This window comes from Zymoseptoria tritici, chromosome 2, assembly GCF_000219625.1.
Source record: "Zymoseptoria tritici IPO323 chromosome 2, whole genome shotgun sequence".
Classification (NCBI taxonomy): Eukaryota; Fungi; Ascomycota; class Dothideomycetes; order Mycosphaerellales; family Mycosphaerellaceae; genus Zymoseptoria; species Zymoseptoria tritici.
Window position 1 is genome coordinate 941240 of NC_018217.1, and position 26862 is coordinate 968101.

The window sequence follows — 26862 nt, forward strand, 5'->3', positions numbered from 1 at the left end:
GAGAACCTTGATGTCGACTGTGTGAAGAGATGACACGGTCAGTATGTCTATCCGTTTGGAATCGCCGCAGAGAGGATTCACCCACGTCCGAGTGTCTTCACGAATTCCGTGCAGTAGTTTTTGACGTGGGCGGCGCTGCCGTCGAAGTCAACCTGTATGACATCTGTCAGTGTCGGTGCCTGGAAAGATGACCTCATCTGTCGTCTCGCTGGAGGTACGACGTTGCCTCAGCGAGGTGGGAAGACTCACGCCACACGTACACTCGTGCACCTTCTCCTTGTGCGGCACCTCGCAAATAGTGCCTCCCCACTTGAGGTTGAGATCGACGTCGAAGAGACGCTTGTCCTTGGTCAATCTGTGTGGTGTACGTCAGTATCGTGACTGAGAGAAGACTTTGCATTTCATGCGGCCGCATGAACGACAAGTCATGCGCGCGAAGAAGGAAGACTCACGGGAATGGGCACTTCTTGTACCGGTTGACGCCCGACTTGGCGACCTTCACGCAGTCCGCAGTGGTTTTGCAAGGCTGTAGAGTCGGAGTGATCAGCGAGGGATATCAGGAGACGCTGAAGCAGTGTTGTGTATGCATACCACTGGCCTAAAGGTGTGATTCTTGTCCCAAGCGTACCAAGTACCCTTCTGGTTACCGTAGTTGTGGTGGTCTTTGGCGGAGATCTTGTCACCCTTCTTCACCTGAGCGGCAGTGAACGGAGCTAGAGCGGTCAAAATGAGAGTGAGAGTAGCGAAAAGCATGATGATACGGTTTGCAGGGGAACGGGATCAAATGAGTGTGTGAAAAGCAATGCACTGGTGGTCGATTGGAGACGGGCACGAAGGAATTTTGCATGTACCTCGAGTTGGAGGGATTCTTTCCCGATGAGATCACTCAGGAGATCGCCTATCCTCTCACCATACTTGCCGTCGACCAGCTCGCGAGAGAGATTGGCTTACTTGACGGAAAGTGATATAGGGTGCTGAAGCCAGACGAGGTGGTCAGATGTGTGGGGGCCCTTGGAGGCATAATTTTCCAGTTATTTGCGGCGACCTGCATCTATCCACGCATCTCGCATTTTCTCGAAAGTTTGCGCTGTTCCTTTGAACATCTTGCAAACGAAGCTCGTCGAAGGATGGCTATGATGGGCATTGAACGCAAGCCGTGCTTAGAGAATGTCCAGCTGAAGTAGTATGCCGCTGCTGGAATGAAAGACCCCGAACTGTGGCCTGAGCCGGGGCCTCATTCGCCAACGTGCGGCTTCCGCCGGACAGGGATGCCATGTTCGTGGAGTCCAGCAGGATGGAACCCGATGAATTCTCCGCGGCTGGCGCTTGCTCTAGTTCTCCAAGGATGCAGTCGTCACACCTGTGTGTATTGATGGCAATGGTAATCGTGCTTGGGAGCTCCAGCAAGTCAGTTCAGAATGTCAATGCAGATCGTTGCGATCGAGATTGTAGCCACCATTCACCCAATGCGCCATGCGCTGTCCACGTCGACATGGAATACCTCGCCTCTCATGCGTCGTTTCGCTGAGCGTCATTTTGTCGAGTTCTCGATCAGGCCGTCTGGGATGCAATCCTCATCAAGGCCCTCACGAATCAATCTTGATCATGCCATTCAGGGTGCATTAACCCTCGGAACGTTCACGGGTTGGATCTCAACCAGTGAGCACTTTCACACTCATGTGTCAATGCCCATTTGCGGATCCTGGCGGTATTCCAACCTGACACAAACTTTCGCGTCCCTTCCGGTGTTCGTGCTTTGCCCAGTCGAATGTGGCGTGAGAAAGTGCACGTCTCACCGTCATGGACGAATTGCAAACAGGACTGATCTGCTACGCAAGCTTCCTCGCAATGCCCAAAACTCGCGTGAGAGGACTTTCTCGAAGGAGATATGGCTGTTCTCTCGTCGATGTTGTGCCAATCCTCCATAGAGGATGTGATGTTGGGAGCGATAAATTAAATTGGAAGAGGTCTCGGAATAAGAGAGGCCGCTGTTGGCTCGTTAGTTTCGTTGAAATTATCGGAGGAGCCCTGTTCGATCGCCGCGCAAGCTTCGCAAGGATAACGAGAGAAGAGAGATCGGCTTACGCTGTTCATGGTTTTGACTTTCCACTCCTCAGACCAACGCCAGAGATGGTGCATCTCGTTATCGCCAAGGTGATGCAACGAAACAACAGGCTCGCACCAGAGATCTGTTCCGAACGCCAAGGTCGCGGGAGTTTCGCCGTTGAACATTGGCCAGTAGCCCTTCAAACTCACTCCTTTGGGTTTCAGTACTCTCGCGAGAGCTTCATCGCCACAACACAACTCAGTCGTGTTGAAGCCGAATTGGCTGTATAGTGGTTCCTGCGGGCTCTGCGCGGCCTAGTCAAGGGTACCCAGTGCTCCGGAAGAGAGTGCGTATGCACTACCGCCATGCGCGAACTGCAGCTCAGGTAGCCAGACCGGACTGCCAAGATACATCCGCTTGTCCGGATCGAGATGCTCCAGCAAGGTGAAGAGATTGTCCCAATCAATGAATGTGTCGGTATCGATGAAGACGAACCATTTCTTGTCCGATATCATGGCTCGGATCTTGCGAAGCATGGCAAGATTCATGCTGAAGACGTGCATGTGGTCAGTCTGTGTTGCTTTTGCGTCTGCCGAGTTGGACAGCAACGCCGTCTCAGAGCGCATCGATATTCTCGACGACTTACTATTTGGCCAAGTCCCATCCGCCACTCATCGATCTTGTGTCATCTCCTCTGCGCTGAAGCTCTCGTTGCGCATCGTACAGCGCAAACTCCGGATATGCCGCCCGCTCCTGTTCCGTGACATCGGCATACACATCGTGGACGCGGTGCGAACCGATGCTCTCTTCCATATCAGACAGTAGAACGACAGACTCGGCTGGAATCTTGCCGAGCAGCGTGGTGAGCAGAGTTCGAAGTCTACTTTGCGGCTCCGAGCCTCCCGTTTTGACCACAATTTGGACATGTTGCGCAAGTGTACCCGTGCATGATGCATCGAATGGCGACAAACCGGAGCAAGATGTCCACGTCCAGGTATCGTATCGGCGCGCTGAAAAGTTGATAAGATGAAGTGAATGTAGCAGGAGCAAGGTAAGGGTAAGGCAGACCACGCCTTTGATCTTTCTCCGGGCCCTGTAAAAGCTCCAGGATGCCATCACTCGCACCTTTGGTGGTCGAAATGATGTGATAGCATATGTAACTCTACTGCGACGCATCGACGCAGGAGCAGTAGAGAGGTAGACGCCGGTCGCACAAAGGACGAGGGACGTTCATATGATTAATCGTGTTGCGGCGGGCACGAGCGGACGGTGAAACGTAACACCTCATCCTGAGGGATGTAGTAACTTTCTGAAATACGAACCTTGTCTGGAAGTGTTTAAAATCAAGCCGATATCGACAGGAAACCTCCCGCCGAAAGACAACGAAGCATTCCACACGATGAGGACGCGAACATGTACTGCAAGCATTCTTCAACATGCCCTCCATCCTAAGGTAGCTCAACAAATCATTCAACGAAAATGAAGTGAGGTCGGCCGAAAACATCTTCTTCTCGTTATCGCATATTGGATCGTGGATCGTGCCGAAACCGTCACCTCGGCGCGGAGATTCTATTCGCAGAGGCAGGGCAGCTCTCACCAAAAGTTCCGACGACCTCGCCCACGTTTCACCCGCGCTCCAGAAACACCACTCGACCTTCATCAACTCTCCGCTCCTCTCCGCTCCTCTCCGCTCCTCCTCTCCACCCTACATCACCCTCTCCGCTCTCCTCCCAAAAGGCTAAGAAGCCGCACCACCGCCTCGGTCAGGCTCCCATCACACACAAACATCCACAAGCATGTCGGCTGCCAAGGAGACCGCGAGACTGGAGAAGAAGCCGGTCAAGTTCAGCAATCTGCTGCTGGGCTCCGGTTTGAACATGTTTGAGGTTTCCACTCTTGGGCAGCCTCTTGAGGTCATGAAGACCACCATGGCCGCCAACCGCAAGGATGGCATGGCAGGAGCCATTGCGCGTGTGTGGAGTCGCGGTGGTTTCTTTGGGTGTATGTCCAGGACATTCCATGCAGCAAGTCCTCACGGACCATTTGCTAATACCTATCACAGTTTACCAAGGTCTCATTCCCTGGGCCTGGATTGAAGCCAGCACCAAGGGCGCCGTCCTCCTTTTCGTCGCTTCCGAGGGCGAGTACTATGCTAAATCCTTCGGCGCCAGCAATTTCGTGGCCGGCATCAGCGGCGGCATGCTGGGCGGTCTGGCGCAGGCGTACGCGACCATGGGATTCTGCACGTGCATGAAGACGGTGGAGATTACCAAACACAAGGCTGTGGCATCGGGGATCAAGCCGCCGACGACGTTTGAGACGTTCATGGGCATCTACCGCGCGGAGGGAATCAAGGGAATCAACAAGGGAGTCAACGCCGTGGCAGTCAGACAGGTGACGAACTGGGGCAGCAGATTCGGTCTCAGCCGAGTTGCGTGAGTGTGATGCAGTATCACCAGGCCAAAGAACGTACTGACATTGTTTCTCTTCCAGCGAGAACGGAATCCGCTCCTTCACTGGCAAATCCGACTCCCAAAAGCTCTCCGCTCCCGAACGCATTCTCGCCTCCGCTCTGGGTGGTGGTCTCTCCGCCTGGAACCAACCGATCGAAGTCGTCCGCGTCGAAATGCAATCAAAGACCGAGGACCCCAACCGACCCAAGAAGATGACGGTCGGCAACACCTTCAAGTACATCTACAGCCAGAATGGTATGAAGGGACTGTACCGCGGTGTCGCGCCCAGAATCGGCTTGGGCGTGTGGCAGACAGTGTGCATGGTTGCGCTGGGTGACATTGCAAAGGAGCTGGTGGAGAAGGCTACGGGTGAGTCGGTGACGGCGAAGCACTAGATCGTGGGTCGAAGAGCTTGGTCGAGAGAAGCAGAGGATATCTGGGTATAGAGAGCAAAGACCATCGATATCGAGGGTACGCTCATGCAATTTTCGGATTCATGTTTCATTACGAGCGTGTATCTTTAGTGAGGGACACGGGACATCTGATAGAGCGGCAATGGGAGACATGCACGCGGATCGAGCGAAAGTGAGTTCAGCTTCCTTCTCCACGCGGACTGACCAAAATTGAGCTCCGTTTCTTCCTCTCCCGTCACGCACAGGACCTCCTGCGGGGCCCGGTACACATCTACTAGAAGCGGTGAAACGAAGGAGCAAAAGCATGACTTCAATCACAATAAGATAAGTTTCAACAAAAAAGTCCCCAAATCATTTCAATTGACAGCCCAGACGACAGACAGCCGAGCATGATCTCCAACCCATATCCGCTGCACCCCCGAAGAAGATTCCATCTCCTCCAAAACTCCTCCGTGCGCAGCGAATCGAAGTCAAAGAAAGAAAGACCGGAACGCATCGGCGAACGCCGTGTCGTGCGAGCGAGAGACGCCTAAGCAAGCAAGCAACCCAGAGAATGTGCGGTGCTGATCGGATCGAAATCCTGGAATGCCGCCATGTGGTTAGCAGCCTGCACTGTGAAAACGACGTCGAGGAGCCGACTTTCGCGTGCGTGAAGACGGACAAATGGTCCGCCTGTCCCTGCCTCTCCCTCTTCCTACTTCTCATCTGCTTCTGTCTGGCCTATGCGGACGCGCAGCTCATGCAGGTGGTTGGACTGGACACGGCTGCGGTGGAAAGCAAGTGTTTGGTCCGGGAAGAATGATAGCAGCCGCGGCCGCGGCTGGCCTTGGTTCTGGCAAGGCGGCGGCGATGGCAACGGTGACGAGAGTGACGAAGGCGAAGAGCTGCATGGTGTTGGGTTGCGTTCGGATGTATTTGGCTCCAATGTGCTTCGGCAGCTTCGCTGATGGCCTGTAGGAGACTAGTTCAAGGTCTCAACTATGGATGTTGTCCGAGATGGAGGAAAGAGATACGCCGAGTACAGATGGGAATGAGTATCTTTTTGGCAAGACATACAACTGCAGAAAGACTCGAGAGCCGGTGGATTACAGACTCTGCGCTCATTCCCTGCCACTCCAGCCTCCACGACCGGACATCCGCACGTGTCTCCTCGTGACCTCGATCTACTTCCGATCATCAGCAAATTAAGAGGATGCCTATAGCAACATCAATGCCAAGGACGACGAAGGACGGCGAAGGACGACAGCGATGGTCTGGTAGCGATTAGGACTCGAGTCTCGCGATTCTTGAATCCTGGTGCGCTATTCCCGTCTACCTTCGATCATTCTCGTCGATCTTGTGATTCCAGAAGCCACGGTAGTGCTTCTGGCTGCCCAGCTCGTTGATCTACCATACCCGTCAGCAACCCGATCGAACAATACTGTAAGACACAGTGACCGTTCCTCGATACTACTCACCTGCTTGATCTCCACGGGCGTCAACTTGAACTTCATCGCGCGCAGGTAATCGCTCAGCCGCTGCTCCTTGCTCGACGTCGTCAACGCCACGATGTCCTGGTCGATGCACCATCGCAGGCTGATTTCGCCTTGGCTGACGGCGTACTTTCTCGAAAGAGCGGCCATGAAGTCGTCGATGGGGCCGGGGGCGGCTTTGGTGACGGCGGAGAGGGGTCCGTAGGCGGCTGTTGCGATGCCCTGGCGGTTTGCATTTGATCAGAAGGTTGAAGGACGACATGAGTCTGGCAGGTTTGCAATTACCTTTTCCTTGTGGAATTTGAGAAGCTCTTCGTGCTGAAGGTAGGGGTGGAATTCGATCTGGTTGATGGCCGGCACGATTGTGGCTGTCTCGAGGATCCAGCCTAATTGCTCCGGCAGGTAGTTGCTCACGCCAATAGACTTGGTCAGGCCAGCTTGGACGAGCGACTCCATGTCATTCCATTTTGCTTGATGTTCTTCTTTGGTCGAGGCAAAGAAGGGTGCGTGGATGAGGTAGCTGCAAGGAAGGTCAGGATATATGGGTGGATGGCGGTGGAGTGCAGTAGATGTGCTGACAGGTCGACGTAGTCTACTCCCAGCTTCTTCAAGCTGGTTTTGAGAGCAGAGGGAATGTCGTCGATGTTTGTGATCACTTTTGTTGTAATGTACAACTTCTCGCGGGGCACGTCGGATTGCTTGATGGCGGCGCCGAGTTCGGGCTCACTTTTACGTTTACGTTAGCGATGAGGCGTACAGGCAAAGTCGTTGTGTCCACGCACGTCTTGTAGACTTCTGCTCCATCGAGATGCGTGTATCCCATTCCGATCGCGATTTTGGTGGAGTCGATACATGCTTGGTCGAGTTGACTCTCGTCGCCCTTCTTGTACCATGCTGTGCCTGTTCCGTAGCCGAGCTGGTGGAGAGAAGTCAGTATGCACCAACAAAGAGCGTAAGAGCAAGGCTACCATTGGAATGCTAGTGCCATCGTTGAGCTTCAGCTTCGGGATCGGCGTGTCTGCGATAGTATTCATTCAGCAACATTGATGTGCTACAACATCCAGATGCTTACGGATGTTGGCCATGCTGGCGAGGACTCTGGTCTGAAAGCGAGGTGCGGATCTACAAGGAATTGAGCTTCGCAGCGCTGCGGAAGAGAGGATGGAGAATCAGCGGTATGGTGTTAGATGCATCCGTGTACGTTGGACTGACGACAGGTGCGGTTGAAGTCTGCTGTGGATACCACGACCGTCAAGCCTTACACATGCATGCGGCGGGGTATCTGCAGCCGAAGTGAGAGTCGCGAGTGGACACTCTTGCACACGCGGATGTCAACAATTGCATTGTTTGACACCCCTCATAATAGTGATCGAATACTGAATACGATGCTTCATGTCAACCCTCCCTACTGTAGTTCTGCACTGTCGTGGAGCGGAACCTGCTCAAGGAACGAAGGAATGCCGCAAATGGAGCTGCTGACCACCATGTTGCCCAAGCAATCCACAGCTTGGACTTTGTGGAATGATAATAACGGGCGGCTCGGCAGAGGGAAATGAGCGAGAAACCGTTGTCGAGCTGGTGGATCTGGAGCAAGGTGTTGTTGTCGCGGACCTTGCGGTATATGTTCATCTCGCTGAGCTGCTGCAGTTCAGTTCGCTCATCATTTGCATTGATCTTGTGTAGAGCCCTTTAGCATGTAAACAAGATCTGGGATACACCCTCAGCCTCGTTCGCAAGGTCTGACTAATGCTCGCCCTGGACCACACAAGCCCTGCAACTCCCCGGTGATGGCGTGTGGCATGAAACATGACGGGCGAGATCAAGGAACTGCTGGTCGTCGGTCTTTTGGTGGTGGTGTCGAGGCGTGAAGTGCTGCAAATAAATCGTGTAGAGGCGTTGTGAATTCGTGCTCGGGCTGCCCTGTTCATCGACGGGGCGAAGGTTTCCCGGCAATTTTAAACTTTCGTCACGTCGCTTGCGAGGCTTGTCCTCTCCGCCCCAGACCTCACAGATTGCATTCGACCACGGTTACTTCCTTCTCTCACCACATTATTAATTCACGACTGTCGACCTACACATCTCTCCGCCGCATCCTCACCACACCGGACAACACTCGCTGCGTCTGTGTGCAATCACTGCTCCGTCGCACATATCGCCTACCTCACGCCTCGCCGCTCACCGCGTACTCCACCATCCGAAGTTTCCCTCGCTCTTCCAAATCTGAACCTATCTCGGAACCGACTACCGCCACGCTGGAATCTTGACAGGCTGTAGCAAGCAAATCCACGACACCAGACGATGCCGCGAATTTGAGTGTTCTGGACCGGTCTCTTGCGACAATTGACAGCTGTTTCAGCCGCCATTTCTGCGAACTCCTCGAATCTCGCCGCTGCCGGCTGTTCGAAGCCGAGCGGCTGACGAAACAAAAATAATGGACTATTTCAACAACAACGACAATGGCAATAGCCAGGGCCAGGGTCAGGGTGCCAGACTGACCCAGCAAAACACTCGTCTTTCCATCCCGAGAACACCAGGAGGTGCACGCTCCGTCCAAGGCGCGCCATCCTACGAAAGCTTACGAATTCCTTCCAACATTCGAATACGAAGACTGCCTTCGTTCCAAGACCCATCACTAACTCACGTCGCGAGTCCATCGCCACGGCAAACCGTTCACTACGATGATAACGACCCCAGTGGCAGGCGGAGAAGTTTCTCAGCGCCCGGACAGCGTCCTTCATACCTCGACGGAGCCGGTCCTTCTGCCAACACCGATCTCTCGAGACAATTTACCACAGACGGAAGTCACATGCCCGCCATTAGAGAAGGCGAGCAGGCGACCCCTAATGGTGAATTTCGTCAATCTGCACTAAGTGGCAGATCCGATGGCTTACAATCGCCACGCACGCCTGGAATATCTGCGATAGACATGGCGAGTGGCGCTCGTACACCCACCCCAGAGACGTTTGGTACTTCTGGCACTGCTATGCACAGCGCAGGGAATGCAGCTCAGCGTTCGCGAGGCTTCAATCTCAATCGCTTCCGCTCACATACCGCACGAGAAGATGCGAGCGCGTATGAAGAATACGACTCCGATGTCATCGACTTGCTAGATCTGGTCGATCCCGAAGTACGCACACTCGCAACGTTGACCAATCTGCAGAACTCCATGTTCGTGCCCGACCTTGGTGGCTTGGTGAATCGTCGGCCAACATACAACCTGACAAGAAGGCCCACTCACGAAGATGCTGCAATCATCGCCCGCTCGAGAGCAAACTCTCGAGCGATTCGACGAAAACCCGTATCCACTCAACCGATAGAGGAGTCGATCGAGATGTCTGAGGCGGAAACTCCTTCTGGACTCACAAGAAAATTGTCAGTCTCCTCCCAGCTCAGCGACTCTCACTATGCGGTCCTTCCTCACGGCGTCAGTCTCTCTGGCTGGCACGAGGATGACATTGCCGAGCTCAACGATCACGTTCGACATCTCCTTCACTCAAAAAGAGAGGGATTCAAACGCTCTTGGCGAGGATTTCGTCAATACGTTAGCCGGCCTCTGGGCCTGTTCATCGTTGTATACGCCACGCTGGTTACTCTATTTGGAGCCGCCTGGGTTTTTGCGCTCATCGGATGGATCTACGTCGGGAACCGACAGGACTACATCATCAACATTATCGACTTGACGCTCGTCGCCCTGTTCGCCGTCATGGGCGACGGATTGGCACCCTTTCGCGCCGTCGATACCTACCACATGTTCTTCATCGCTCGCTATCACCGCATCACACGAAAACGCCGCGAGAAGAAGAACCTTCCCACCCTCGTCGATCCCAACGATCTACCCAACCGTCGGCAGTCCGCCACCTCCGCCACTCTCCCTACCCCTGGCGAAGACGGTGCCGACGACATCATCGACAAGGAAGAACTCGCCGAATACTCCGTCCTCACCCCGCGCCAACAACAACGCCTGCAATACCACCAGGCCAAGTTCAACAAGTCCCACACCTTCTACAAACCCCACGAAACATCCACCCACCACGCCTTCCCGCTACGTCACATGGTCGCCGCCGTAGTCCTCCTCGACTGCCATTCCCTGCTGCAAATCGCTCTGGGAACCTGTACCTGGTCCATCGACTATCGCGTGCGTCCGGAAGCCCTCACCGCCACGATCCTCTCCTTTTCCATCGCCTGCAACATCGCGGCGGGCGTGGTCATCTCCATCGGCGACCACAAGACGAGGAAAAAGGACGTGTTGGAGAAGATGTTCCGTCAGACCCTGACCGAGGAGGCGATGAAGCGGATGGCGAAGAAGCACGAACGAGGTGAGATGGGATTGGAGGTCAATCCTGGTAAAGTGGAGAGTGAGGACATTGTCGCGGCGGCGCAGGCGGTGGCGGGTGTGGGCGGTATGCCTAAGAAGAAGCCGAGGAAGAGTGAGGATTTGAGAGGACGACCGGCGGTTTGAAGTGGTGGTCGTGGTGCGGAACGACGTCGAGATTCGATGCTGTAGACTTTTGCTGTTGGATAGCGAGCGAGTTTGTTCTTGTTGGATGTGGAGATTGTAGAGGTCTTTTATTATTGTAATTATGATGTCGACAGTGAATGGAATGAACAGAAGTCCAGAATCAGATCTTCCTTTAGCAGTACAGGAGTGGTTAATGTTCGACTTGATTGGAGCGTGAAGCACATTTCCAAGGCAGAGAGGAGAGTAAGGTATGCATGCAATGACCGCCAATCCAAGGTCGGTCGTGGTGACTTTCTCATTCGTCGTCTCTGTGCGCTTCATGCTAGCCTCGTGACTTATGCTACATCAAAAAACACCATCGTCCATCAAGCATCACCATGGCTGGTCTGCTGTCCAAGATCCACTCCATCGCCCACTCGTGACCATCGTCTCATCATCTACACAGCAGTCGTGGCCTCACCACCACCTCGTCCGCGATACCCACCTCTCTGCTCAAACCCACCACGCGCACTGCCTGCGTTGTTGTAGTATCCACCGCCACCACCTCCGCGACCACGATTGAATCCACCACGACCACGACCACGGCCTCGCCCGCGAAATCCTCCTCCATCCACGCTACCCTGTCCGAATGTATCCATGTTCTTGTTCCGCTCTTGAGCCCGCATCGCCCGGCCATCAAAGTACTCGTTCGAATCCTGCTGTTGGGTGCGATCTTTGAGATCGCTGCTGATGTTGTCGAAGAAGGAAGATTTCTTGTCATAGCCCTTGTCGGCGGTGGGTTTCGCAGGAATGACGATGTCTTCGTCATCTGCGTCTGCACCGTTCGAGCTGGGATCGGCGGCGTCTCCGTTGGCGGGCTCACCTGTGGCGATTGCCTCTTTCACGAGCTCTTGCTTGTTGAATTTCGCATTGGCGCTTTGGAAGTCGAAGTCTTCTTTTGGCACCTCGATGTTCTTCTGCAGGCTCTCGCGTCTTCCTTGGCGAGGACCGGCAGGACCACGTCCTCGCCCACGACCTCTGTATTGTCCGTCTTGAACTCTCATCTGGTCGACCTGCTTGGTCAGAACGTCGACTCCACCCCCTTGTCTGTTGGTCGCGCCGAGCTTGGCCATGGCAGCGGCTACAGCGGCCGTGGCAGCTTCGGTAGCATTGCCGGCAGGCGGCTGCGTGGATGGCTTGTGCGCTTGAGGAGGTGCCTGCTGGGTAGTAGCTTGAGGCTTTGGCTGGACCTTGACAGCAGCTGGACTTGGTGCAAGCGGTACTGCAACCCGGTTGTTAGCCCGGTTGGTCGGCTTGGGAGCAGCGGCTGGAGCGGTGGCGGCGGCCGTGGATGGCTTTGATGCAGTCGGAGGTGGAGGTGCGCCAGCAGATGTCGGCGCAGGTGTGGTCGATTTCTCTGACATTTCAGCCAGCTTGTTCTGCGTCGGCGCGGATGAAGCTGGTGGCGCCTGAGATGAGCCGGGTTGTTGAGGTGTGTTCTGCTTGCTGCCATTCGGGCCCTGCTGCTGCTGCTGTTGCATTTGCTGAGGAGGCATTTGCTGTTGTGGCCGCTGCTGGTTCATCTGCTGTCCAGGTGGGCCGATCGGTTGCTGGTGACCTTGAAATCCTCCAGGCGGCGGAGGTGGGAAGTTGCCTGGAGGCGGACCGTATCCCATACCCATGCCATAGCCCGGTGGAGGTGGACCACCAAAACCCATTCCATATCCAGGCACTGCGCCTGGTTGCCCAGGAAAGCCATGCGCACCGCCAGGACCTTGAAAGCGAGGCTGCTGTTGGAAGTGTGGTGGAGGTGGGCCAGGGTATCCGAATTGTGGTGGCTGTTGCTGATAAGGAGGTTGCGGTCCACGGAACTGGTTCTGTGGCTGTTGAGGAGGTTGGTGCTGTTGTTGCGGTTGAGGAGGAGGTTCGTTCGATTGCTGTGTTACACGAATGTCAGCACGGTACTCATCAATGCGGCTCGAGTATATGCAGTAGTAGATGTGTCTCATGGATCAGAAGGAAGGCAACAAGGAAAGTTTCCACATGGTTTTGCGCCATCGGTAGTGTTTGATTTACATCCAAAATATTTCATCATCTGAGAAAGGGTGGTGGTGTTGTGTGGTGGAGCGCAGGCAGATAATACGTACGGAGAGGATAGCCGGATCGTTGGGCATCTGCGGTTGAGGTGGACGGTTCTCTTTCGGCGGTGCGAGAATGGTCAAGTCCTTCACATCACTTCCGCGGAAGACGATGCCATCGTAGACTGTATCCGAGCCTGGGATCTCCTCGGCAGGATTCCCTTTGCGGCCTTCAGTGCCATGGCATTGCACATCTTGCAGAGAAACAGTCGCGGTCTCGGAGTCGATGGATTTGAGGGTGCCGACGTATCTGGATGAAGTGTTAGCTCCAAGGTCGAATGGCTGCGGTCGATCGCGGTCGGGTCGGGCTCACTTGATGTCGGACTTGGAGATGAGCGAAATGCGCGAGCCAATGTACTCGGACATGGCGGCGGCGCGGAGTGGTGGAGAGGGTGGTAAGGAGATGTGAAGGAGAGGAAGGAGGAGGATGTTGTGCTGGTGAAGGTGGTTGGAGGTTCAACAGCTTGCGTCAAACTCTGCCAAGCACCGCGGAGCTGCTCCGTGAAGATTGACGCGCGACTCTGATGTGAGAAACAGCGAGGAAGAAGTGAATGGGCGGGCAAGGTACTTAGTGGTCGAGTTCTCATCAATCTGTCACGCGTGTGCCATGAACAAGTAGACGAGGCGGTGAATGTCTGTGAGGCAAGAAGCACAATGCAGAAGTTGCAGTGTTTTCAGCAGCACTGTGTGCGCATGGCGAGGCCTAGCTCCGGGTACGGCCCATTCGCGGGGCTTCACATCGAACCATGTGGAGCTGTACGGACTTCACAGCAACAACGACATCCTCGAGTCTTGACGACAACATGGCTACCCAGGCTCAGGATGGCCCTGATAGCACATTCCTCTTTCACCAACTCGACGCATACCCGTGGAGCGAAGACCAAGAGTTTCAAGGCGGTCTCAGAGCCATTCTAGGCTCGGTCCAGGATCCTCGGCAAGTCGAGCATTTGACACTGCGAGCGAGGTGCTACTACTACGCGAGAAAGGCTGGAACGCCCGTGGACTTCGACGGCTACAAGCAGTGGGTGGAGTCACGGAATAGCCAGCCGGCACTGAGCAATGGCGGACAGTCAGCAGCAACACAAAGTCAACCGACAGATGGCGGCATGGGAGACGCGCCGAAACCTGCCAGCTTTGCGGAGATTTGCGACTTGATCGCTGAAGGCAAGCCAATACCCGGCATCAAGGACATTCCGGATACGATTCTTGAAGGACAAGCTTCGGAGGCACAGGCGGAGAAGAGGAAGAAACCGTGGGAGAAGCCTGCCGCCGACGCTGAGGATAAACCGAGCTGGATGACTTGAGAGGGCATTCACAGATCTGGAACCCTCTATGGTCCACACAGAGCGTTTGGCCTCGGAGTGAAGCGCCATGGACAGGCAACACGCTCAAGTAGCGCGGTGGTCTTGCCTGACCTGTACCTCGCCTCCTGGTCGTTGTCTACTCCGAATGTCCTCGCAGCAAACGCACTTTGCTCGAAGGAATGTCATATCTTGCAGTACGCCATAGTGGGTATCGAATCCACCTCGCATAGAACTTGCGTGACTGCATCACGAATGTCAAATCGGGCTTGAAGACGGGGCACCTCATGCGAGACTTCCATGCTGCACAGCAGGGCGAAGTTGGACATCGGGCATGGGTCAGACCATCGGATGGCACCGCACACGAAGAGAAAGCGTTGCGTTTCCACAGGTCTTACCCCTGCTCGCCCTCGCAGGCATCGAAATGCTATCTGCAGGTCCAGCAGAAATTGTCTGCATGGTCCAGAGATTAGTTGATCATTCAGAAGGACTTCCAGAGCATCACGCTCCGTGTGTTACCTCATCGGATCGGCCTCGATGAGGCACGCCATGGACCACATTGGAATTCAAAACAAGAACTGAAGATCGAGCAAGACAACTTCGATCAATAAATCAAAGACATTTCATCATCATGTATCAACAATCCGACCTCATCACCCCACATCCCCACAGTTTTATCCTCGTTCTCACTTCCTCCCCTGCTTCACTTCCTTACAATATCCCTCCCAACTCCATCCACCCACACTCTTCGTCTTCAACGCCTTGACAATCTTCCCTCCCTCCCTGAACCCACCCACAGCGCCCTCCACACCCTTCACTAAAGTCTTGACATCAAATGCATTCCACTGCAAAACGTACTCCACTTCCAAGCCCGTCTTTTCGCACAATTTCACCCACTCCACCAAACTCTGCACGTTCAATGCCTGCGGATCGAACACGAATAAATTGACCACCAAATTCCGATTGCGGCTCGCGGCGGACACCTCATGCGGTCTAAGTCCCTTTGCAAAAGCGAGCATCTGGCTGAAATCGAAATTGTGAACGGGAACGACGGTCTTGGTTCCAGAGGTGAACGCCGCGCGGCGAAGAAGATGTGCGTATTCGGCGTGGAATTGGCGGCAGGTCTGGTCGAGACCGGACGTAGGGGAGTTGGTTCTCAGTTGGGTGGTGGAGGTGAGGCGGAAGGGTTGGTTGTTGATTATTAGGGTGTTGGAGATCACTGGGAAAGGATCAGTTGGGTCAAGTTGGCCGTTATGGAATCAAGTGAGTGAGCTTACTGTCCCGGAGCTCGCGTGGAAGATCGAGGAGAGAGGCCATTGTGTTTGATATGTTCGAGCGGCAAGTCTTCGGACTCGTTTCTGTAGAAGATGCGGTTGTCTGCTGAATTCTGGTTCACTGATCATATCTACACGCGACCGTTGCTCCCTTCTTATCCATCTCGCTCGAAGCGCGCTGCACCAGCTCGCTTCGAAACTTCGCCGAAAATGCGGTGATGTTTGCGATTGACGGCTGCCAACCCGAGCGAAGCTCGCACAATATCCGACCATCTACTATTCATCTGTGTGTAGGCAAAGCCCTAGCCGGAGCACAGCACAACGCCGCTATATCGAGCCGTGACAGCCTCTGGACGTGTTCCATACGTCTTCCGTAGTACGACTTTCCTTCCTGGAAACAAGCCATGCTTCCCCTTACTGGCAATCTCACATCGCACATGGCGCTCGAGCTCGTGTCCAGATTTCCACGTGGTGTGGTGCCGCCACGGCGTGATCCCCGAGCTCGATCGGTTCCGCGTGGCATCGTTCCTGGTCGTCGATCTTGGGTATGTGTTCCCTCACTCATGGTCCCGCTAGGATGAGGCATTTTTTGTCCGCGTGGCCGCCACGATCTGTTGGCCTTGCGATCGAAGCGAGGTTCTAGAAGATGTGTAGGGCGCAATGTTCCTTCCGAGGTCTTGTACGATCACCCCGTGTGAATCATGCGTTGCAAATGTCCAGATACGTCTTGACAGCCTTGGACGTCATGCTCCTTTTCGTTTGATTTTCATCTGAGGGGACGGCCGTGAAGACTTGCAGCCTTGATTGTAGACTTCGAGACGCAGCAATCGTCCATGAAACTTAGCGCAAGCATCCTCGCAGAGTGCAGGCAGCGCCGGACGTGTCTAGGAATACGTCCGCAGCTCCGCGAGGACAGGCGTCAGCTGAGTATGACGACAGCATGGCATGTCTGTATACCGACATCTATGCGTGGACTGAGCAGGCACTCCGAGCTGCCTTCACCGCCAGAAATTGTACACGCGGAGATACGTTACGCCACGATAGTATGGCAATGTGTCTCACTATAACGCCTCAGTAAGACGAAACGCGGCGTTCGCGTGCCTAGCACGAGCTGAGAGGTTGGTGGTGGCAGACGAGCCTCCAAAGCAAGACTGATCAAGCCTTTCTTCCACGCTCGGCTTCCTGAGACAGAGTGCAGAACGTACACCAAGAACTCCAAATGGGCGTCGCTCGTGAAAGCTCGTGTTCCGTCGTATATCGTTTTCAAGCAGGCGCTACTGCTGTTCCGAGTGTCTTCCCGTACCTACATGCGACCGTCGCCTTCGTACACCGTGTTCTATTTCAAAGTCGTCATGTCAAACCCCTTTCATAAGCTCATTTGATCCGTCGAGATACGATCTGAGCTCTTGTCCCGCTTGACCATGCTCAGCTTGTAATACTTCTCCTCTCCACCGGCCGTCAGACCACCAATAAACCACTTCTCTCCCGCACCTCCGCGTACTTCTCGGAAGCCGCCCGAGTCAGAACTGCTGTCGCTGCCTCTTCTTCTCGACCGTCGAACTTCTTGTGCAGAAGGGTAATTCGGTCGTGGCTTGTTCTCTGGGCCGTAGATCGGGAGACCGGGCGAGGTGGGAGGACGTGCGAGGTGTGTCTGCGGGCTTACGTTGTGTTGGAGTGGTGGGAGCTGTTGGACTAGTTGTCGGTCTTGTGCTGCGGTGGTAGATGCAGGGTTGTATGGATTTGTCTTGGGGTGGGCGGTCTTTTGTGATGTTTGTTCGGGGTCGGGTGATGTTGACTTTGGTCGTTGTTGCGGTGCTGCTGTCCATAGAGATGCTGCTGCGCCGTTGGATAGGGATGTGGAGGTTTTGGGAATGGATTGCGAGTGCGCTCGGAATGCTGCGAGGAAGTTGCCGAAGAATGGTCGCTGTGAAGTCATGTTCGCTGGGTCTGTCTGTCGTCCTCGGTCCTGTTCAGATATATCGCAGACTTGGAGTCAGAGCCACCCCGCTGCCAGCAGCTTTAAGGATTCGATAGTGGGGTTCCTATGAGAGGGAGTTGCACTCAAGGCTTCGATGGACTGTGTAAGGTCGAAGAGTCGGAGCTGCTTGTTGTGTTTAAGCCGTCCGCGAAGGTTCGGCGACCGTGGCGTGTTGTTGCGTCAGGGTGTTGGTCGGTAGAAGTAGGTTTGGTTGTGGTAAGCGAGTCTGGTGCAAGGATCGCGTCCTATACCTACATTTAGGCGGATTCACTCATTTCTCATTTACAATAACACCACCACCACCACCATTGTCGCCAATTGCTTGTATTGTCGCCTACACAGCTGCGCCAGTCACTCTAATCATCAACAATCACATGTAAGTGCGCGCTAATACGCCGTTTGGTCAGATAAGTGTCATTTTCTTCGACTCTCAAACCTCTTATTAACACCACCACTTCCACCACTCTACCGCGCGCGCTCGCAGCTCGCTCGTTATATAATACACACCGCTCGCAATATCGCACCCTCGCGCGCACGTAAAAATGGCTGGTTGGATACTACTTAATACGGAACTTGGTGAGGCTCGCGACCCTAATCGCCTGCGCGGACTCTCTCTCTCCGACGACGACGACAACGACGATAAGCTAGCGACTACATCCACTGCAGCTATCGCTCCTGCTCCTTAGCTGCCTGCCGACCTTCTCGTCTACGATAAGCCTGCTACGGCTACCTCTAAAGACTTCTGGTACATCTCCGACCTCTAATAGAACGATGCCCTCGTTAGAGCACAGAGCAGCAATAAAAACACTAAGAAGAGCGGACGTTAGATGCTTATAAGATACAATTATGCACGCAGAGTTATAGAGACGGACGAAGGTAATGTGGCTCGCACGGCTCTTAGTAAGGCTCGCAGGCTAATAATAAATAACAGGCATTCCGGCGGTTACCAAGTGCGGCTAGTGCGAGGATCGCGGACTCGACTGCAAGACTTCTAAGACTCTTGCTGCCTGCGCTTACTGCTACTGTAAGGGCAAGCCTCCGTGTTTTGCTAGAGAGCAGGTAAAGATTAAGGAGGAGCCGGTAGAAAAGAAGTCTGTATTAAAGGAGGCTGTTAGCAGCATGCGAGGTAAGATGAATAAGGCGCAGGACAAGATCGCTGCGTTGGAGTCGGAGGTGTCGGATTTAAAGCGTGAGATTAGCGGTTTGAAGCATAAGATTAGCGGTTTGAAGGGCATAAAAGGTTAGCTAAAGGAGGAGCTGATTAAGGAGATTATGGACGAGGTTGATAACGTGCGGAGCAAGTTAAAGGCTGCCATTGCTGAGATTGAGCAGTCGGTGTTGCAGTATCAGCGTGCTGTTAACGAGAAGTTCGGCAGACTAGGCGTAATAGATTAATAGATAGATCGATTTGGCCTGCGAGCTCTCCGCGAGCCTTGCGAGCCTGCACGTTGATACCCAAATGAATGCGTTAGTTGCTGTATATCTCCTTAAATCCCTCGTTTTCACGCTTGAATCCCTCGTTTTCACGCTTACGAGCCAGCCGTTTTGGCCTGCGAGCACGCCGCGAGCCGTTTTTAAGGAAGAGAATTAAGATATTAAGCTATTGAGCTATTAAGCTATTAAGATATAAGATATGAGATACGCGTTTATCGCTCCTTCTAGCCGCGAGCTAGTCCTTGTAGTCCGCGAGTACGCAACGAGCGAGTCGTCGGTGGCGTGTATTTATTAGATTCGTGTATATCAGTCCTTCTGGTTAGCCCTGCCCTTCTCGGTAAGCTTAATAGTCCTCTCGCTCCGTCTGGTGCTAACAGCTACGAGCTCGTTAACCTTCTTCTTCTTCTTCATCTTCTGCTGCTAAACGACCGGCTTAACGACCGGCTCGGCGACCTCCTCTAGCATCTCCAAACCCCCTTGATTAACAGTGCTAGCGGCAGCAGTGGTGGCAGCACTACTAGGCTCCTTCGCCTTCGACTTTAATTGAGGCGTTAGCGTCGTCGTTGTCGCTGACGAAGAGGGCATCGTCGAGTCCGAAGGGATCGCTAGCGCACTAGCTGCTGCGGAGGTAATCGTCGAAGATGCACTGTTCTCCTTAGCTCGGTTCGCGGTAGCTTCCTTGGCCCTTGCTATATCGCCCGAGCTGTCCGTGTTAGGGTCGAGCAGAATACAGTCGTCAGGCTAGCTTACCGGCGATAATTAGAGGTCGCGGCTAGCAGGGCGTTTGGAGCTAGAGCGTTGCTAAGGCAGAGGGCTAGAGCGCTGTAGATCCTGCGAGGAGCCAAGGGTAGTGCGAGCGGAACGAGGACGGCTTGCGAGCCCTGCAGACTGGTCTGCGAGCGTCTTGCTGTTGCTGCCGGACGGACCTGCTGTAGCTATTGCAAGGTAGCGAGCCTCCGGTGCGAGCTGGCTTGCGAGCAGGTAACTCTTGCCTGCGGGGATCTCCCTGCCGTTAACGCTGGTGTAGCCGTTAGTCCATATAAACGGATGGTAAATGACGCCGTCCTTGTCCTTGAATACACGACCGTCAGGGTGCAGGACAGTGCTATCGGTGTGCACGCTATAGCCAATTACATACTTAAATGTGGGCCCACCGTCCTTCTTTACACAGCGTTTAAGGTGCCAATATATCCAGCCGCCGTCTGCGTTCTTAGGGCCAGGCTCGAGGTCGCCTTGCTTATTAGGCACAACGTAGATAACATGAGTAATCCGGACGTTCGCGGCGGGCGTCTTAAGGCCTGTCTTCGGATTGAACAGCTGTAGCATCCTAAGCGTGGTGTCCGCTATAGCGAGGTTGTTTTTACCGAGCTTAACAGGCTGGCCCTTGTTGTACTCCTTCGTAAGGTAGATGTCGTAGTAGGGCTTCTGTAGCCGCTTCCTCGCAGTCATACTCTCGTTCAAGAGATACTGCAGGAAGACATTGCTACGTTTCTCCTTATTAGCGCCCTTCAGATCCTTATCTATTGCAGCAACAGTGCCTTAGGCTAACTATGTATACTTATTGCGGCGACTGGAGTACGTAGCCACTGCATCCTCGTCATCGCTTGGATCTTGCATGTCGAAGGTGTCGATAGTGCACCGCACGGTGAAGATCGGCAATGCCTTCTCCTTATCGCCCTTCTCCTTCTCGGCAGCAGCCTTTACCGCAGCCTTGGAGTTCGCTAGTATAGCCTTAATGCGTTTAGCCTCCTTAAGTGAATTGGCAGCAGCGTTAGGCGTCTCGCGGGCCTTAGTCTTAGCCGTCTTCCTCATCTCCGTGTTAGCACGGCTCTGCGGAATGTACATGCCTTCGCGAGCGCCGGAGCTAGGAGGGGTAGGCTGGCGCTCGTGGTCGCTCGCAGGCTCGTCGTCGTTGCTCGTAAGGGCTCGCGAGGGCGGAGGGCAGCCGCAGAAGCTACAGTTCTTATCGCCGAGGGAAGCATAAGAGGTGTAGGGTAGAGCCGCAGGGCTGCGGCAGAACTAAGGGGTAGCCATAGGACGACTGTATATATAAGGGACGGTGGTAAGCAAGAGGAAGAGGAAGAGCAGGACAGGAGGGCATAGCCTTGTATATCGTTCAATCGAATGCAAAGCCATTAGCACGGAAGAAGTCCCTTGTGCGGTCACGCGGCTGTAACTTAGCGCCCTTCGGAGGGGTCTAAAACTCCGCTAGGTTATATCTAGCGGCAAGGTAACGAGCGGCAGCATCGCGGAGGTAGAGATACGCATTTACATAGATCTTGTCCTCGTCGGCGTCCAGCTCGCGACCATCTAGCGTCGCCGGATAGCTACTAGCCACTAGGATATCGGAAGCCTACTACAGAGTCGGCGGGGGAAGGTATGCAAGAAGATCTGTTAATAGTTAGCTCGTCACGGCACGTAAACCGCTCGCAACGCTAGCAGCCTGAGAATCAGGCCTGCAAGCTAACAATCCCTACACCGCTCCTTAACCCCAGCAGGCTCGCAACCGCTCGCGAGCCGCTCGTGCGTAGGGGGAATACTGACCAAACTGAGCATGCTAATCTGCCATCCGCTGGACACGCGGATGCTCTGCGTTAAGGTATATTCCGTAATCCTCCACGCTATTAGGAGGGTAGTTGTAGTTCTCAGCAGGAATGCCCTTCAAGTGCCCTTCCACTTTAGCCTACTTCCGAATGGCGTAGTCGTTGTAGCTCTTAATAAACAGCTCGACCGTGAACCGGAGGATTAGGACGTAGACAGCAAGGAATGCTACACGGTCAGCCCTGCTATCCTCGCTATAGAGCTCCTTATCGCGATACCGGTAGAAGAGATTATACTATCGATTCCATCCTGCAGCTGCACTAAGACCCCAGAAGCGCTCGATCGTTTGATTGCCCTTGCTCGTTGTATACTAGAAGCTATCGCGGAACTCAATGCTCGCACCCTCCTAAAGTTCACGGCAGAAGAGGTGTATATTAGCCATTAATAGCGTCTCTACGCCGTAATCCGCTCGCATAATCTATAGAAGTTAGCAGAGCTGCGAGCACAGGACGTGCGGTAACGAGCCTACCTTCGGCGTAAAGCCAAGTTCTCGGACTGTATCCAAATACTGCTTAGAAACCGAGAAGACCGTCTTAGCTATAGTGCCTACGTAAATCTATATGATCTTCTGTGTGTATACATCGATACAGGCGTAGAAGCAGATGCCAAAGATCTCGAACTTGCAGTAGGCATCTACCGACTATATATGATTAGGGCCCTTAGCCTTTGGACGACTATGCTGGACGTCCTCACGACCACCCTTCCGGCGGCGAGCATCATGACCTGCAGGATTGAGGGCATACGAGATGTTAGCTATGCGATCCCTGCGAGCAGACAGGCGTCAGCGTGCGAGCTAGGCGAAGGAGTTTACGAGCAAGGGAAGAAGCTGCGTAAACTGAAGTTTACGAGCGGACGAATCCAGCTTGCGAGCGGACGAATCCAGCTTGCGAGCGGACGAATTTAGCTTGCGAGCGTGTGTATGTATACAGACCTTCCTATTGTTTGTTTTTGTTTGTTTGTTTGTTCCATTTACGTCCTGTATGAGTCTATGACTATGTAGGACGGCTGTCTCGCGACAGCAGTCTATCTATGTACAATCGTTGTTCTCTCGTATCTCTTGACCTTAGGGAAAGACCCGTGCCTAGGATAGTAGCAAGCTAGTATCGAAGGACTTTAAAGAAAGACAAATAAGGAAAAGTAAAAGGAGTGTAGGCTAGACGGTCTCGTCTTCGCCTCTTGCTAGGTGCCAGGACCTAGAAGCAATCTTTGTATCCGAGAGAAAGGTAGTAAGGTGTTTCCGGAGTTCCTTATCTTCTACTATTTCTAGCAGAGATTGTGCTTGTCGTAGCGGTAGTGGCCTAAATACATCGTAGATAGGGCAGCTACATACGAGGTGTTCTGCTGTTTCTCGTCGTCCGCAAGGGCAGTCTGGCGTCGTTGCGTGTCCAAAGCGATAGAGATAGGACTTTAGGTATCCGTGTCCTAATAGGATAGTATAGAAGGCACTAGTTAAAGCACGTCTTCCTCCTATTCTATGTTTTCCTGGCGAGCTCCACGGAAATCGACTAAGGTAGCTATTTGTATTCCTAGGTACCTTATTAATCTCCCGTTGTCTTGCTATTTCGTATCGGGTTTTCCAGACGCTAAAGAGATCGTCTTTTGCGTAGTTAGCCCTCTCGTGTTCTACGAAATGCTTGTATTGTCGGAGTCGATAACAGAGTAGTTGTATCTGTGTTCTCTGTCGTTTTTGCGGAAGTATCTCTCTCGAGTCCTCGTGTTGGACTTCTCGCGTATCCGAAGGCGCGCTTTGGATAGCGAGTCTTACGGGGTGGTTTTCGGGTAGCTTTGCTGCGCGTAGAGAGTATAAAATTGACTGTCTCTCTAGGCGTAGATCCGGGGGGAAGAGATTTGACTCTACTTCGGACGGGACGTTTGGGGCGGTACGGAAAACGCCTAGGATCTTCCTACAAGCTTTACTTTGTAGAGATACTAGAGGTTTTATGCTCTTTTTCGACCGCCACCAAACCGGGGCCCCGTAGTCTGCTATTGTAGTAACGCAGGCTAGGTAGATCTTTCTTAACGATATAGAAGACAGACCGCGTTCGGTATTTGCTAGTCTTTCTAATCGATAGAATGCCGCTTGTGCTTGAGCCGATCTTATTGCAATGTGCTCCTTAAAGGTAAGACCGGCGTCTAGCCAAATCCCAAGCCACCTTATCGCTTTCTTTGCCGGGCGAACAATATCGCCGTTTGGAAGAATTACCGGGCAATCGGACCCTTTCCCTTTCGAGAAGTGTACTAGGTCTGTCTTTGCTAGGTCGAAAGCAATCGAGTTCTTCTTTCCTAGGTCTATTAGCCTTCTTGCCTCACGTTCTAGTACCTTAGAGTTCTTCTTAAGGGACGTAGACGAGGTAGATAGTCTAATGTCGTCGACGTAGGAACTAGGAGTAACTCCTTGTAGCGAGAAGAATATGTCGCGCGTATAGATAAGAAAGAGGATAGGAGACATCGGGCTGCCTTGCGGAACGCCGATCTCTACGTCCTGGAATTCCTGTATCTGTCCGTCGAATGCTATTCGTAGGCGTCTATTGCTCATAAACGACTGAACCCAACGTATAAGGCTGTGCGGAAGCCTTAACTGGATCATTATTCTTAACAGTCGGTTCTTTGCAACGTGGTCGTATGCTCCTCTTACGTCGAGGAAGATAACCGAAGTCTTCTTTTTCTTTCTTCGATTCTCCTCGATTTCGTTCGTTAAGAGAAGCACCGTATCGATAGCCGATTTCTTCTTTCGCCCTCCTAACTGCGAGTCGTGTAGAAGGGGCTTCGTCTCTGCGATAATCCCTAGGCGTTTTGCAAGTATTCTCTCGCTAATCTTGCCGAGACAGTTTAGGAGAGAGATAACTCGGTAGGCCTTAGGGACCGAATAGTCTGGTTTTCCCGGCTTTGCTAGAACTGCGCCTGTCGCAACTTTCCAGCATCGGGGGTGGTGTCCTTCGTCGAGTAGCCTACTGTATATACGTAGAAAGGTAATAGGAATGGCGCCGTACGCTTTACTAATAATAGCTTGCGTAATACCGTCTGGGCCCGGCGTTTTTCCTTTTACTATCTTCGTACTACAGGCGGCAGCGAGTTCCTCTTCGGTTAGCGTAGTCCAGCCCCAATCCCCGGCTGTATACGCTTCCCAACGGCTAGGCAGAGGTTCCTCGGCAGGAGGGCGCGGAAATAAGGCTTCGGAGAAGGCCTTACATTTCCCCTCGAAAGAATCTTCGTTGTTTATCGTAGGTATCTGTCTTCGGCTGCTATTCCTAGTATAGGACATAGCTTTAAAGATAGATTTCGAGTCTTCTTTTTCGAGGAAAGCGTTCCAGTGGTTCTTCTTAGCTGTTTTAATAGCTTGGAAGTACTCGTTTCTCGCTTTCGTGTACGCCTCTTTCTCGTTAAGCGTCGGCGTACGTCCGTCGGTAAAGGTCTGTCTATATGTTCTAGACATTGTACGGCGTAGCGTGCGTAGCTCTCTATTCCACCAAGGTTTTGCGCAGGCGTGTACTACTTTCTCTGGGATTGCTCCCCGCATCGATTCGGTAATACACGAGGTGAAGGAGTCTGCGATGTCGTCGAGGGAGTTCGTATAGTCAATAGACGTCGCCTTGCTTATTAGGAGATCTGTAAACAGTTCCCAATCCGCGGAAGCTATATCTAGAACTACTTTCTTCTGTTGGGCTCGATCTTGCGCGCCAATAAGGTCTATAGATATAGCCTTATGGTCTGAGCCTGTCGGAATCGTTCTCCAGTCGATTTCTTTCGTAGATAAGGATCCTCTTGTAAACGTGAGGTCTAGGACCGACTCTGCGTCTAGGTGCGGCCTATAGAAGGTCCCGACACCTATCGTATTGCGTAGAGTAAAGCCCTGGTCTTCTATCCACTCTATAAATTCGCGGGCGCTAGTAGTATCCTTTCCCCTCGGATCCCAGGACGGGTGTCTAAGGTTAAAGTCTCCTACCAGTAGAGTGTTTGGAAGGAACGTGTTGCGTAGAGAGTAGAGGATTCTCTCTGTTGTTCGTCGGTTTTGCGGGTTCTCGGTATCCCGAAGGTCCTTCTCGTTGTAGAGATTAACTATCTGGATCTTGTTGCCCTTCTTGTCTGAAATAACAAAGGAAAGTATGTCGCTGTCGTCTAATAAAATAGGAGAGATATTGACGTTAAGTCTTGTGCTAATATATAGCATCGTTCTTGGCCGGATCGTCGAATCCGTAGTCGTTGGGAATAGCTGGTTGTATTCCCGGTGTGCGATAGATCTTGTCTCTTTGTAGCCTGTTATCGGGTCTTCTATAGTCCACGGTTCCTGGACTAGTAGAAGGTCGGCTTTCTGCTTAACCGCGACGTCTAAGGTAGACTCTGTAGCCTCGATAGATCGGTTAAGATTAACGTGGAAAATCCGTAGAGAGTGTTCTAACATGTAGAACGTTCTAGGGGCCTCCCTTTCTGTTGTATACGATCCTTCGCCTTCTCGACTCTTAGGCTGTCCGCGCCTACGTATAGACGGTTTTGAATAGCCCTTTTTGCCTCCTCCTCGGTGGCAAAACCTACTAGAACTGTCGCCCCAGTAAGAGTCCTTCTTCTCTCTTCGTTTGTTAGCCAAATCGGGGTGCCTGCGAGTTTAAGACCTCTGTTAAAGGTCTCAATTTCTCGTTGAATGTCCTGTAGGCCCGTTGGCGTGTTAAAGTTCGCGGTCGAGACGCCGTGGACTACGACCTTGTGCCAGAGAGAGTCCTCTATTACCCGTGCCTCGCCTACGATATCGGTAACCTTAGTAAGGCTATCGATCGTTCGTTGGCGGGCTTTCTCTGTTGCAAAGTTTAGGACAATGTTACCCCGAAATGATTTCTTTATCGCAAGGACAGCTAGCTCTTGGTCTTCGCCTTTAAGAGCGTCGTTGATTTTGTCTCGGGTTGCGATCTGGTCGAGTTCCTTCTCTTTATCCTTTGGTACAAGGATAAGAGGCATCGGTTCTGCTTGTTCTTTCGGCTTGCTAGCCCTCCGGGAGACGGTCGTCCACTGTTGTTGTTGTTGTTGTTGTTGTTGTTGTTGTTGTTGTTGTTGTTGTGTTGTCTTTGTTGTCGAGGAGGTAGAGGTAGAGGTAGCGGATCCGCTGTCTCCCTTAACAACGTCTGCGAAAGTAGGCTTCTTCGCCTGTGCTGCTAGTTTCTTTGTTGTCATTTCTAGGTTCGAGACTTGCTTTGCGAGGATTTGGGACGTTGTCCTAAAGTCTGTACGCTCGGTAAAGTGCCGAAAGACTTCGAGAAGGTCGAGAACCCGGGTTTGTTCTCCTGGAAACCCGACTAGATCCCCCGCCGCTTCGACTAGTAGCTG

The 26862-nt window shown here is 53.0% G+C and overlaps 9 protein-coding genes across 9 annotated transcripts; 3 read left to right on the plus strand and 6 right to left on the minus strand.

Moving 5' to 3' along the window:
- Positions 1 to 77: 77 nt before the first annotated feature.
- MYCGRDRAFT_90533 (uncharacterized protein) lies at positions 78 to 753 on the minus strand (the record flags this gene model as incomplete). Its single annotated transcript, XM_003855650.1, has 4 exons — positions 78 to 152; positions 250 to 355; positions 453 to 526; positions 592 to 753. 4 exons carry the CDS (start codon positions 751 to 753, stop codon positions 78 to 80), a joined length of 417 nt encoding a protein of 138 aa, XP_003855698.1.
- A 1491-nt stretch (positions 754 to 2244) lies between these two features.
- Positions 2245 to 2860, minus strand: MYCGRDRAFT_107924 (uncharacterized protein; the record flags this gene model as incomplete). Its single annotated transcript, XM_003855649.1, has 2 exons — positions 2245 to 2596; positions 2694 to 2860. 2 exons carry the CDS (start codon positions 2858 to 2860, stop codon positions 2362 to 2364), a joined length of 402 nt encoding a protein of 133 aa, XP_003855697.1.
- Positions 2861 to 3746: 886 nt separating this feature from the next.
- On the plus strand, positions 3747 to 4964 carry MYCGRDRAFT_54914 (uncharacterized protein; the record flags this gene model as incomplete). The annotated part of the gene is made up of 3 exons (XM_003854774.1): positions 3747 to 4048; positions 4110 to 4482; positions 4541 to 4964. The coding sequence occupies 3 exons, from the start codon at positions 3844 to 3846 to the stop codon at positions 4893 to 4895; spliced, it is 933 nt and encodes a 310-aa protein (XP_003854822.1).
- Positions 4965 to 6289: 1325 nt separating this feature from the next.
- On the minus strand, positions 6290 to 7544 carry MYCGRDRAFT_103110 (uncharacterized protein; the record flags this gene model as incomplete). The annotated part of the gene is made up of 7 exons (XM_003855648.1): positions 6290 to 6299; positions 6371 to 6607; positions 6671 to 6905; positions 6965 to 7111; positions 7168 to 7301; positions 7354 to 7403; positions 7458 to 7544. Coding segments are annotated over 7 exons (825 nt in total), but the record flags the coding sequence as incomplete, so codon positions are not given.
- A 1920-nt stretch (positions 7545 to 9464) lies between these two features.
- Positions 9465 to 10706, plus strand: MYCGRDRAFT_22332 (uncharacterized protein; the record flags this gene model as incomplete). The annotated part of the gene is made up of 2 exons (XM_003854775.1): positions 9465 to 9706; positions 9752 to 10706. Coding segments are annotated over 2 exons (1197 nt in total), but the record flags the coding sequence as incomplete, so codon positions are not given.
- A 575-nt stretch (positions 10707 to 11281) lies between these two features.
- On the minus strand, positions 11282 to 13377 carry MYCGRDRAFT_99020 (uncharacterized protein; the record flags this gene model as incomplete). The annotated part of the gene is made up of 3 exons (XM_003855647.1): positions 11282 to 12760; positions 12971 to 13211; positions 13275 to 13377. 3 exons carry the CDS (start codon positions 13325 to 13327, stop codon positions 11282 to 11284), a joined length of 1773 nt encoding a protein of 590 aa, XP_003855695.1.
- Positions 13378 to 13750: 373 nt separating this feature from the next.
- On the plus strand, positions 13751 to 14265 carry MYCGRDRAFT_67998 (uncharacterized protein; the record flags this gene model as incomplete). Its single annotated transcript, XM_003854776.1, has 1 exon — positions 13751 to 14265. The coding sequence occupies one exon, from the start codon at positions 13765 to 13767 to the stop codon at positions 14263 to 14265; it is 501 nt and encodes a 166-aa protein (XP_003854824.1).
- A 683-nt stretch (positions 14266 to 14948) lies between these two features.
- On the minus strand, positions 14949 to 15579 carry MYCGRDRAFT_90539 (uncharacterized protein; the record flags this gene model as incomplete). Its single annotated transcript, XM_003855646.1, has 2 exons — positions 14949 to 15481; positions 15540 to 15579. The coding sequence occupies 2 exons, from the start codon at positions 15577 to 15579 to the stop codon at positions 14949 to 14951; spliced, it is 573 nt and encodes a 190-aa protein (XP_003855694.1).
- A 1323-nt stretch (positions 15580 to 16902) lies between these two features.
- MYCGRDRAFT_107929 (uncharacterized protein) lies at positions 16903 to 17703 on the minus strand (the record flags this gene model as incomplete). The annotated part of the gene is made up of 1 exon (XM_003855645.1): positions 16903 to 17703. The coding sequence occupies one exon, from the start codon at positions 17470 to 17472 to the stop codon at positions 16903 to 16905; it is 570 nt and encodes a 189-aa protein (XP_003855693.1).
- Positions 17704 to 26862: the final 9159 nt, after the last annotated feature.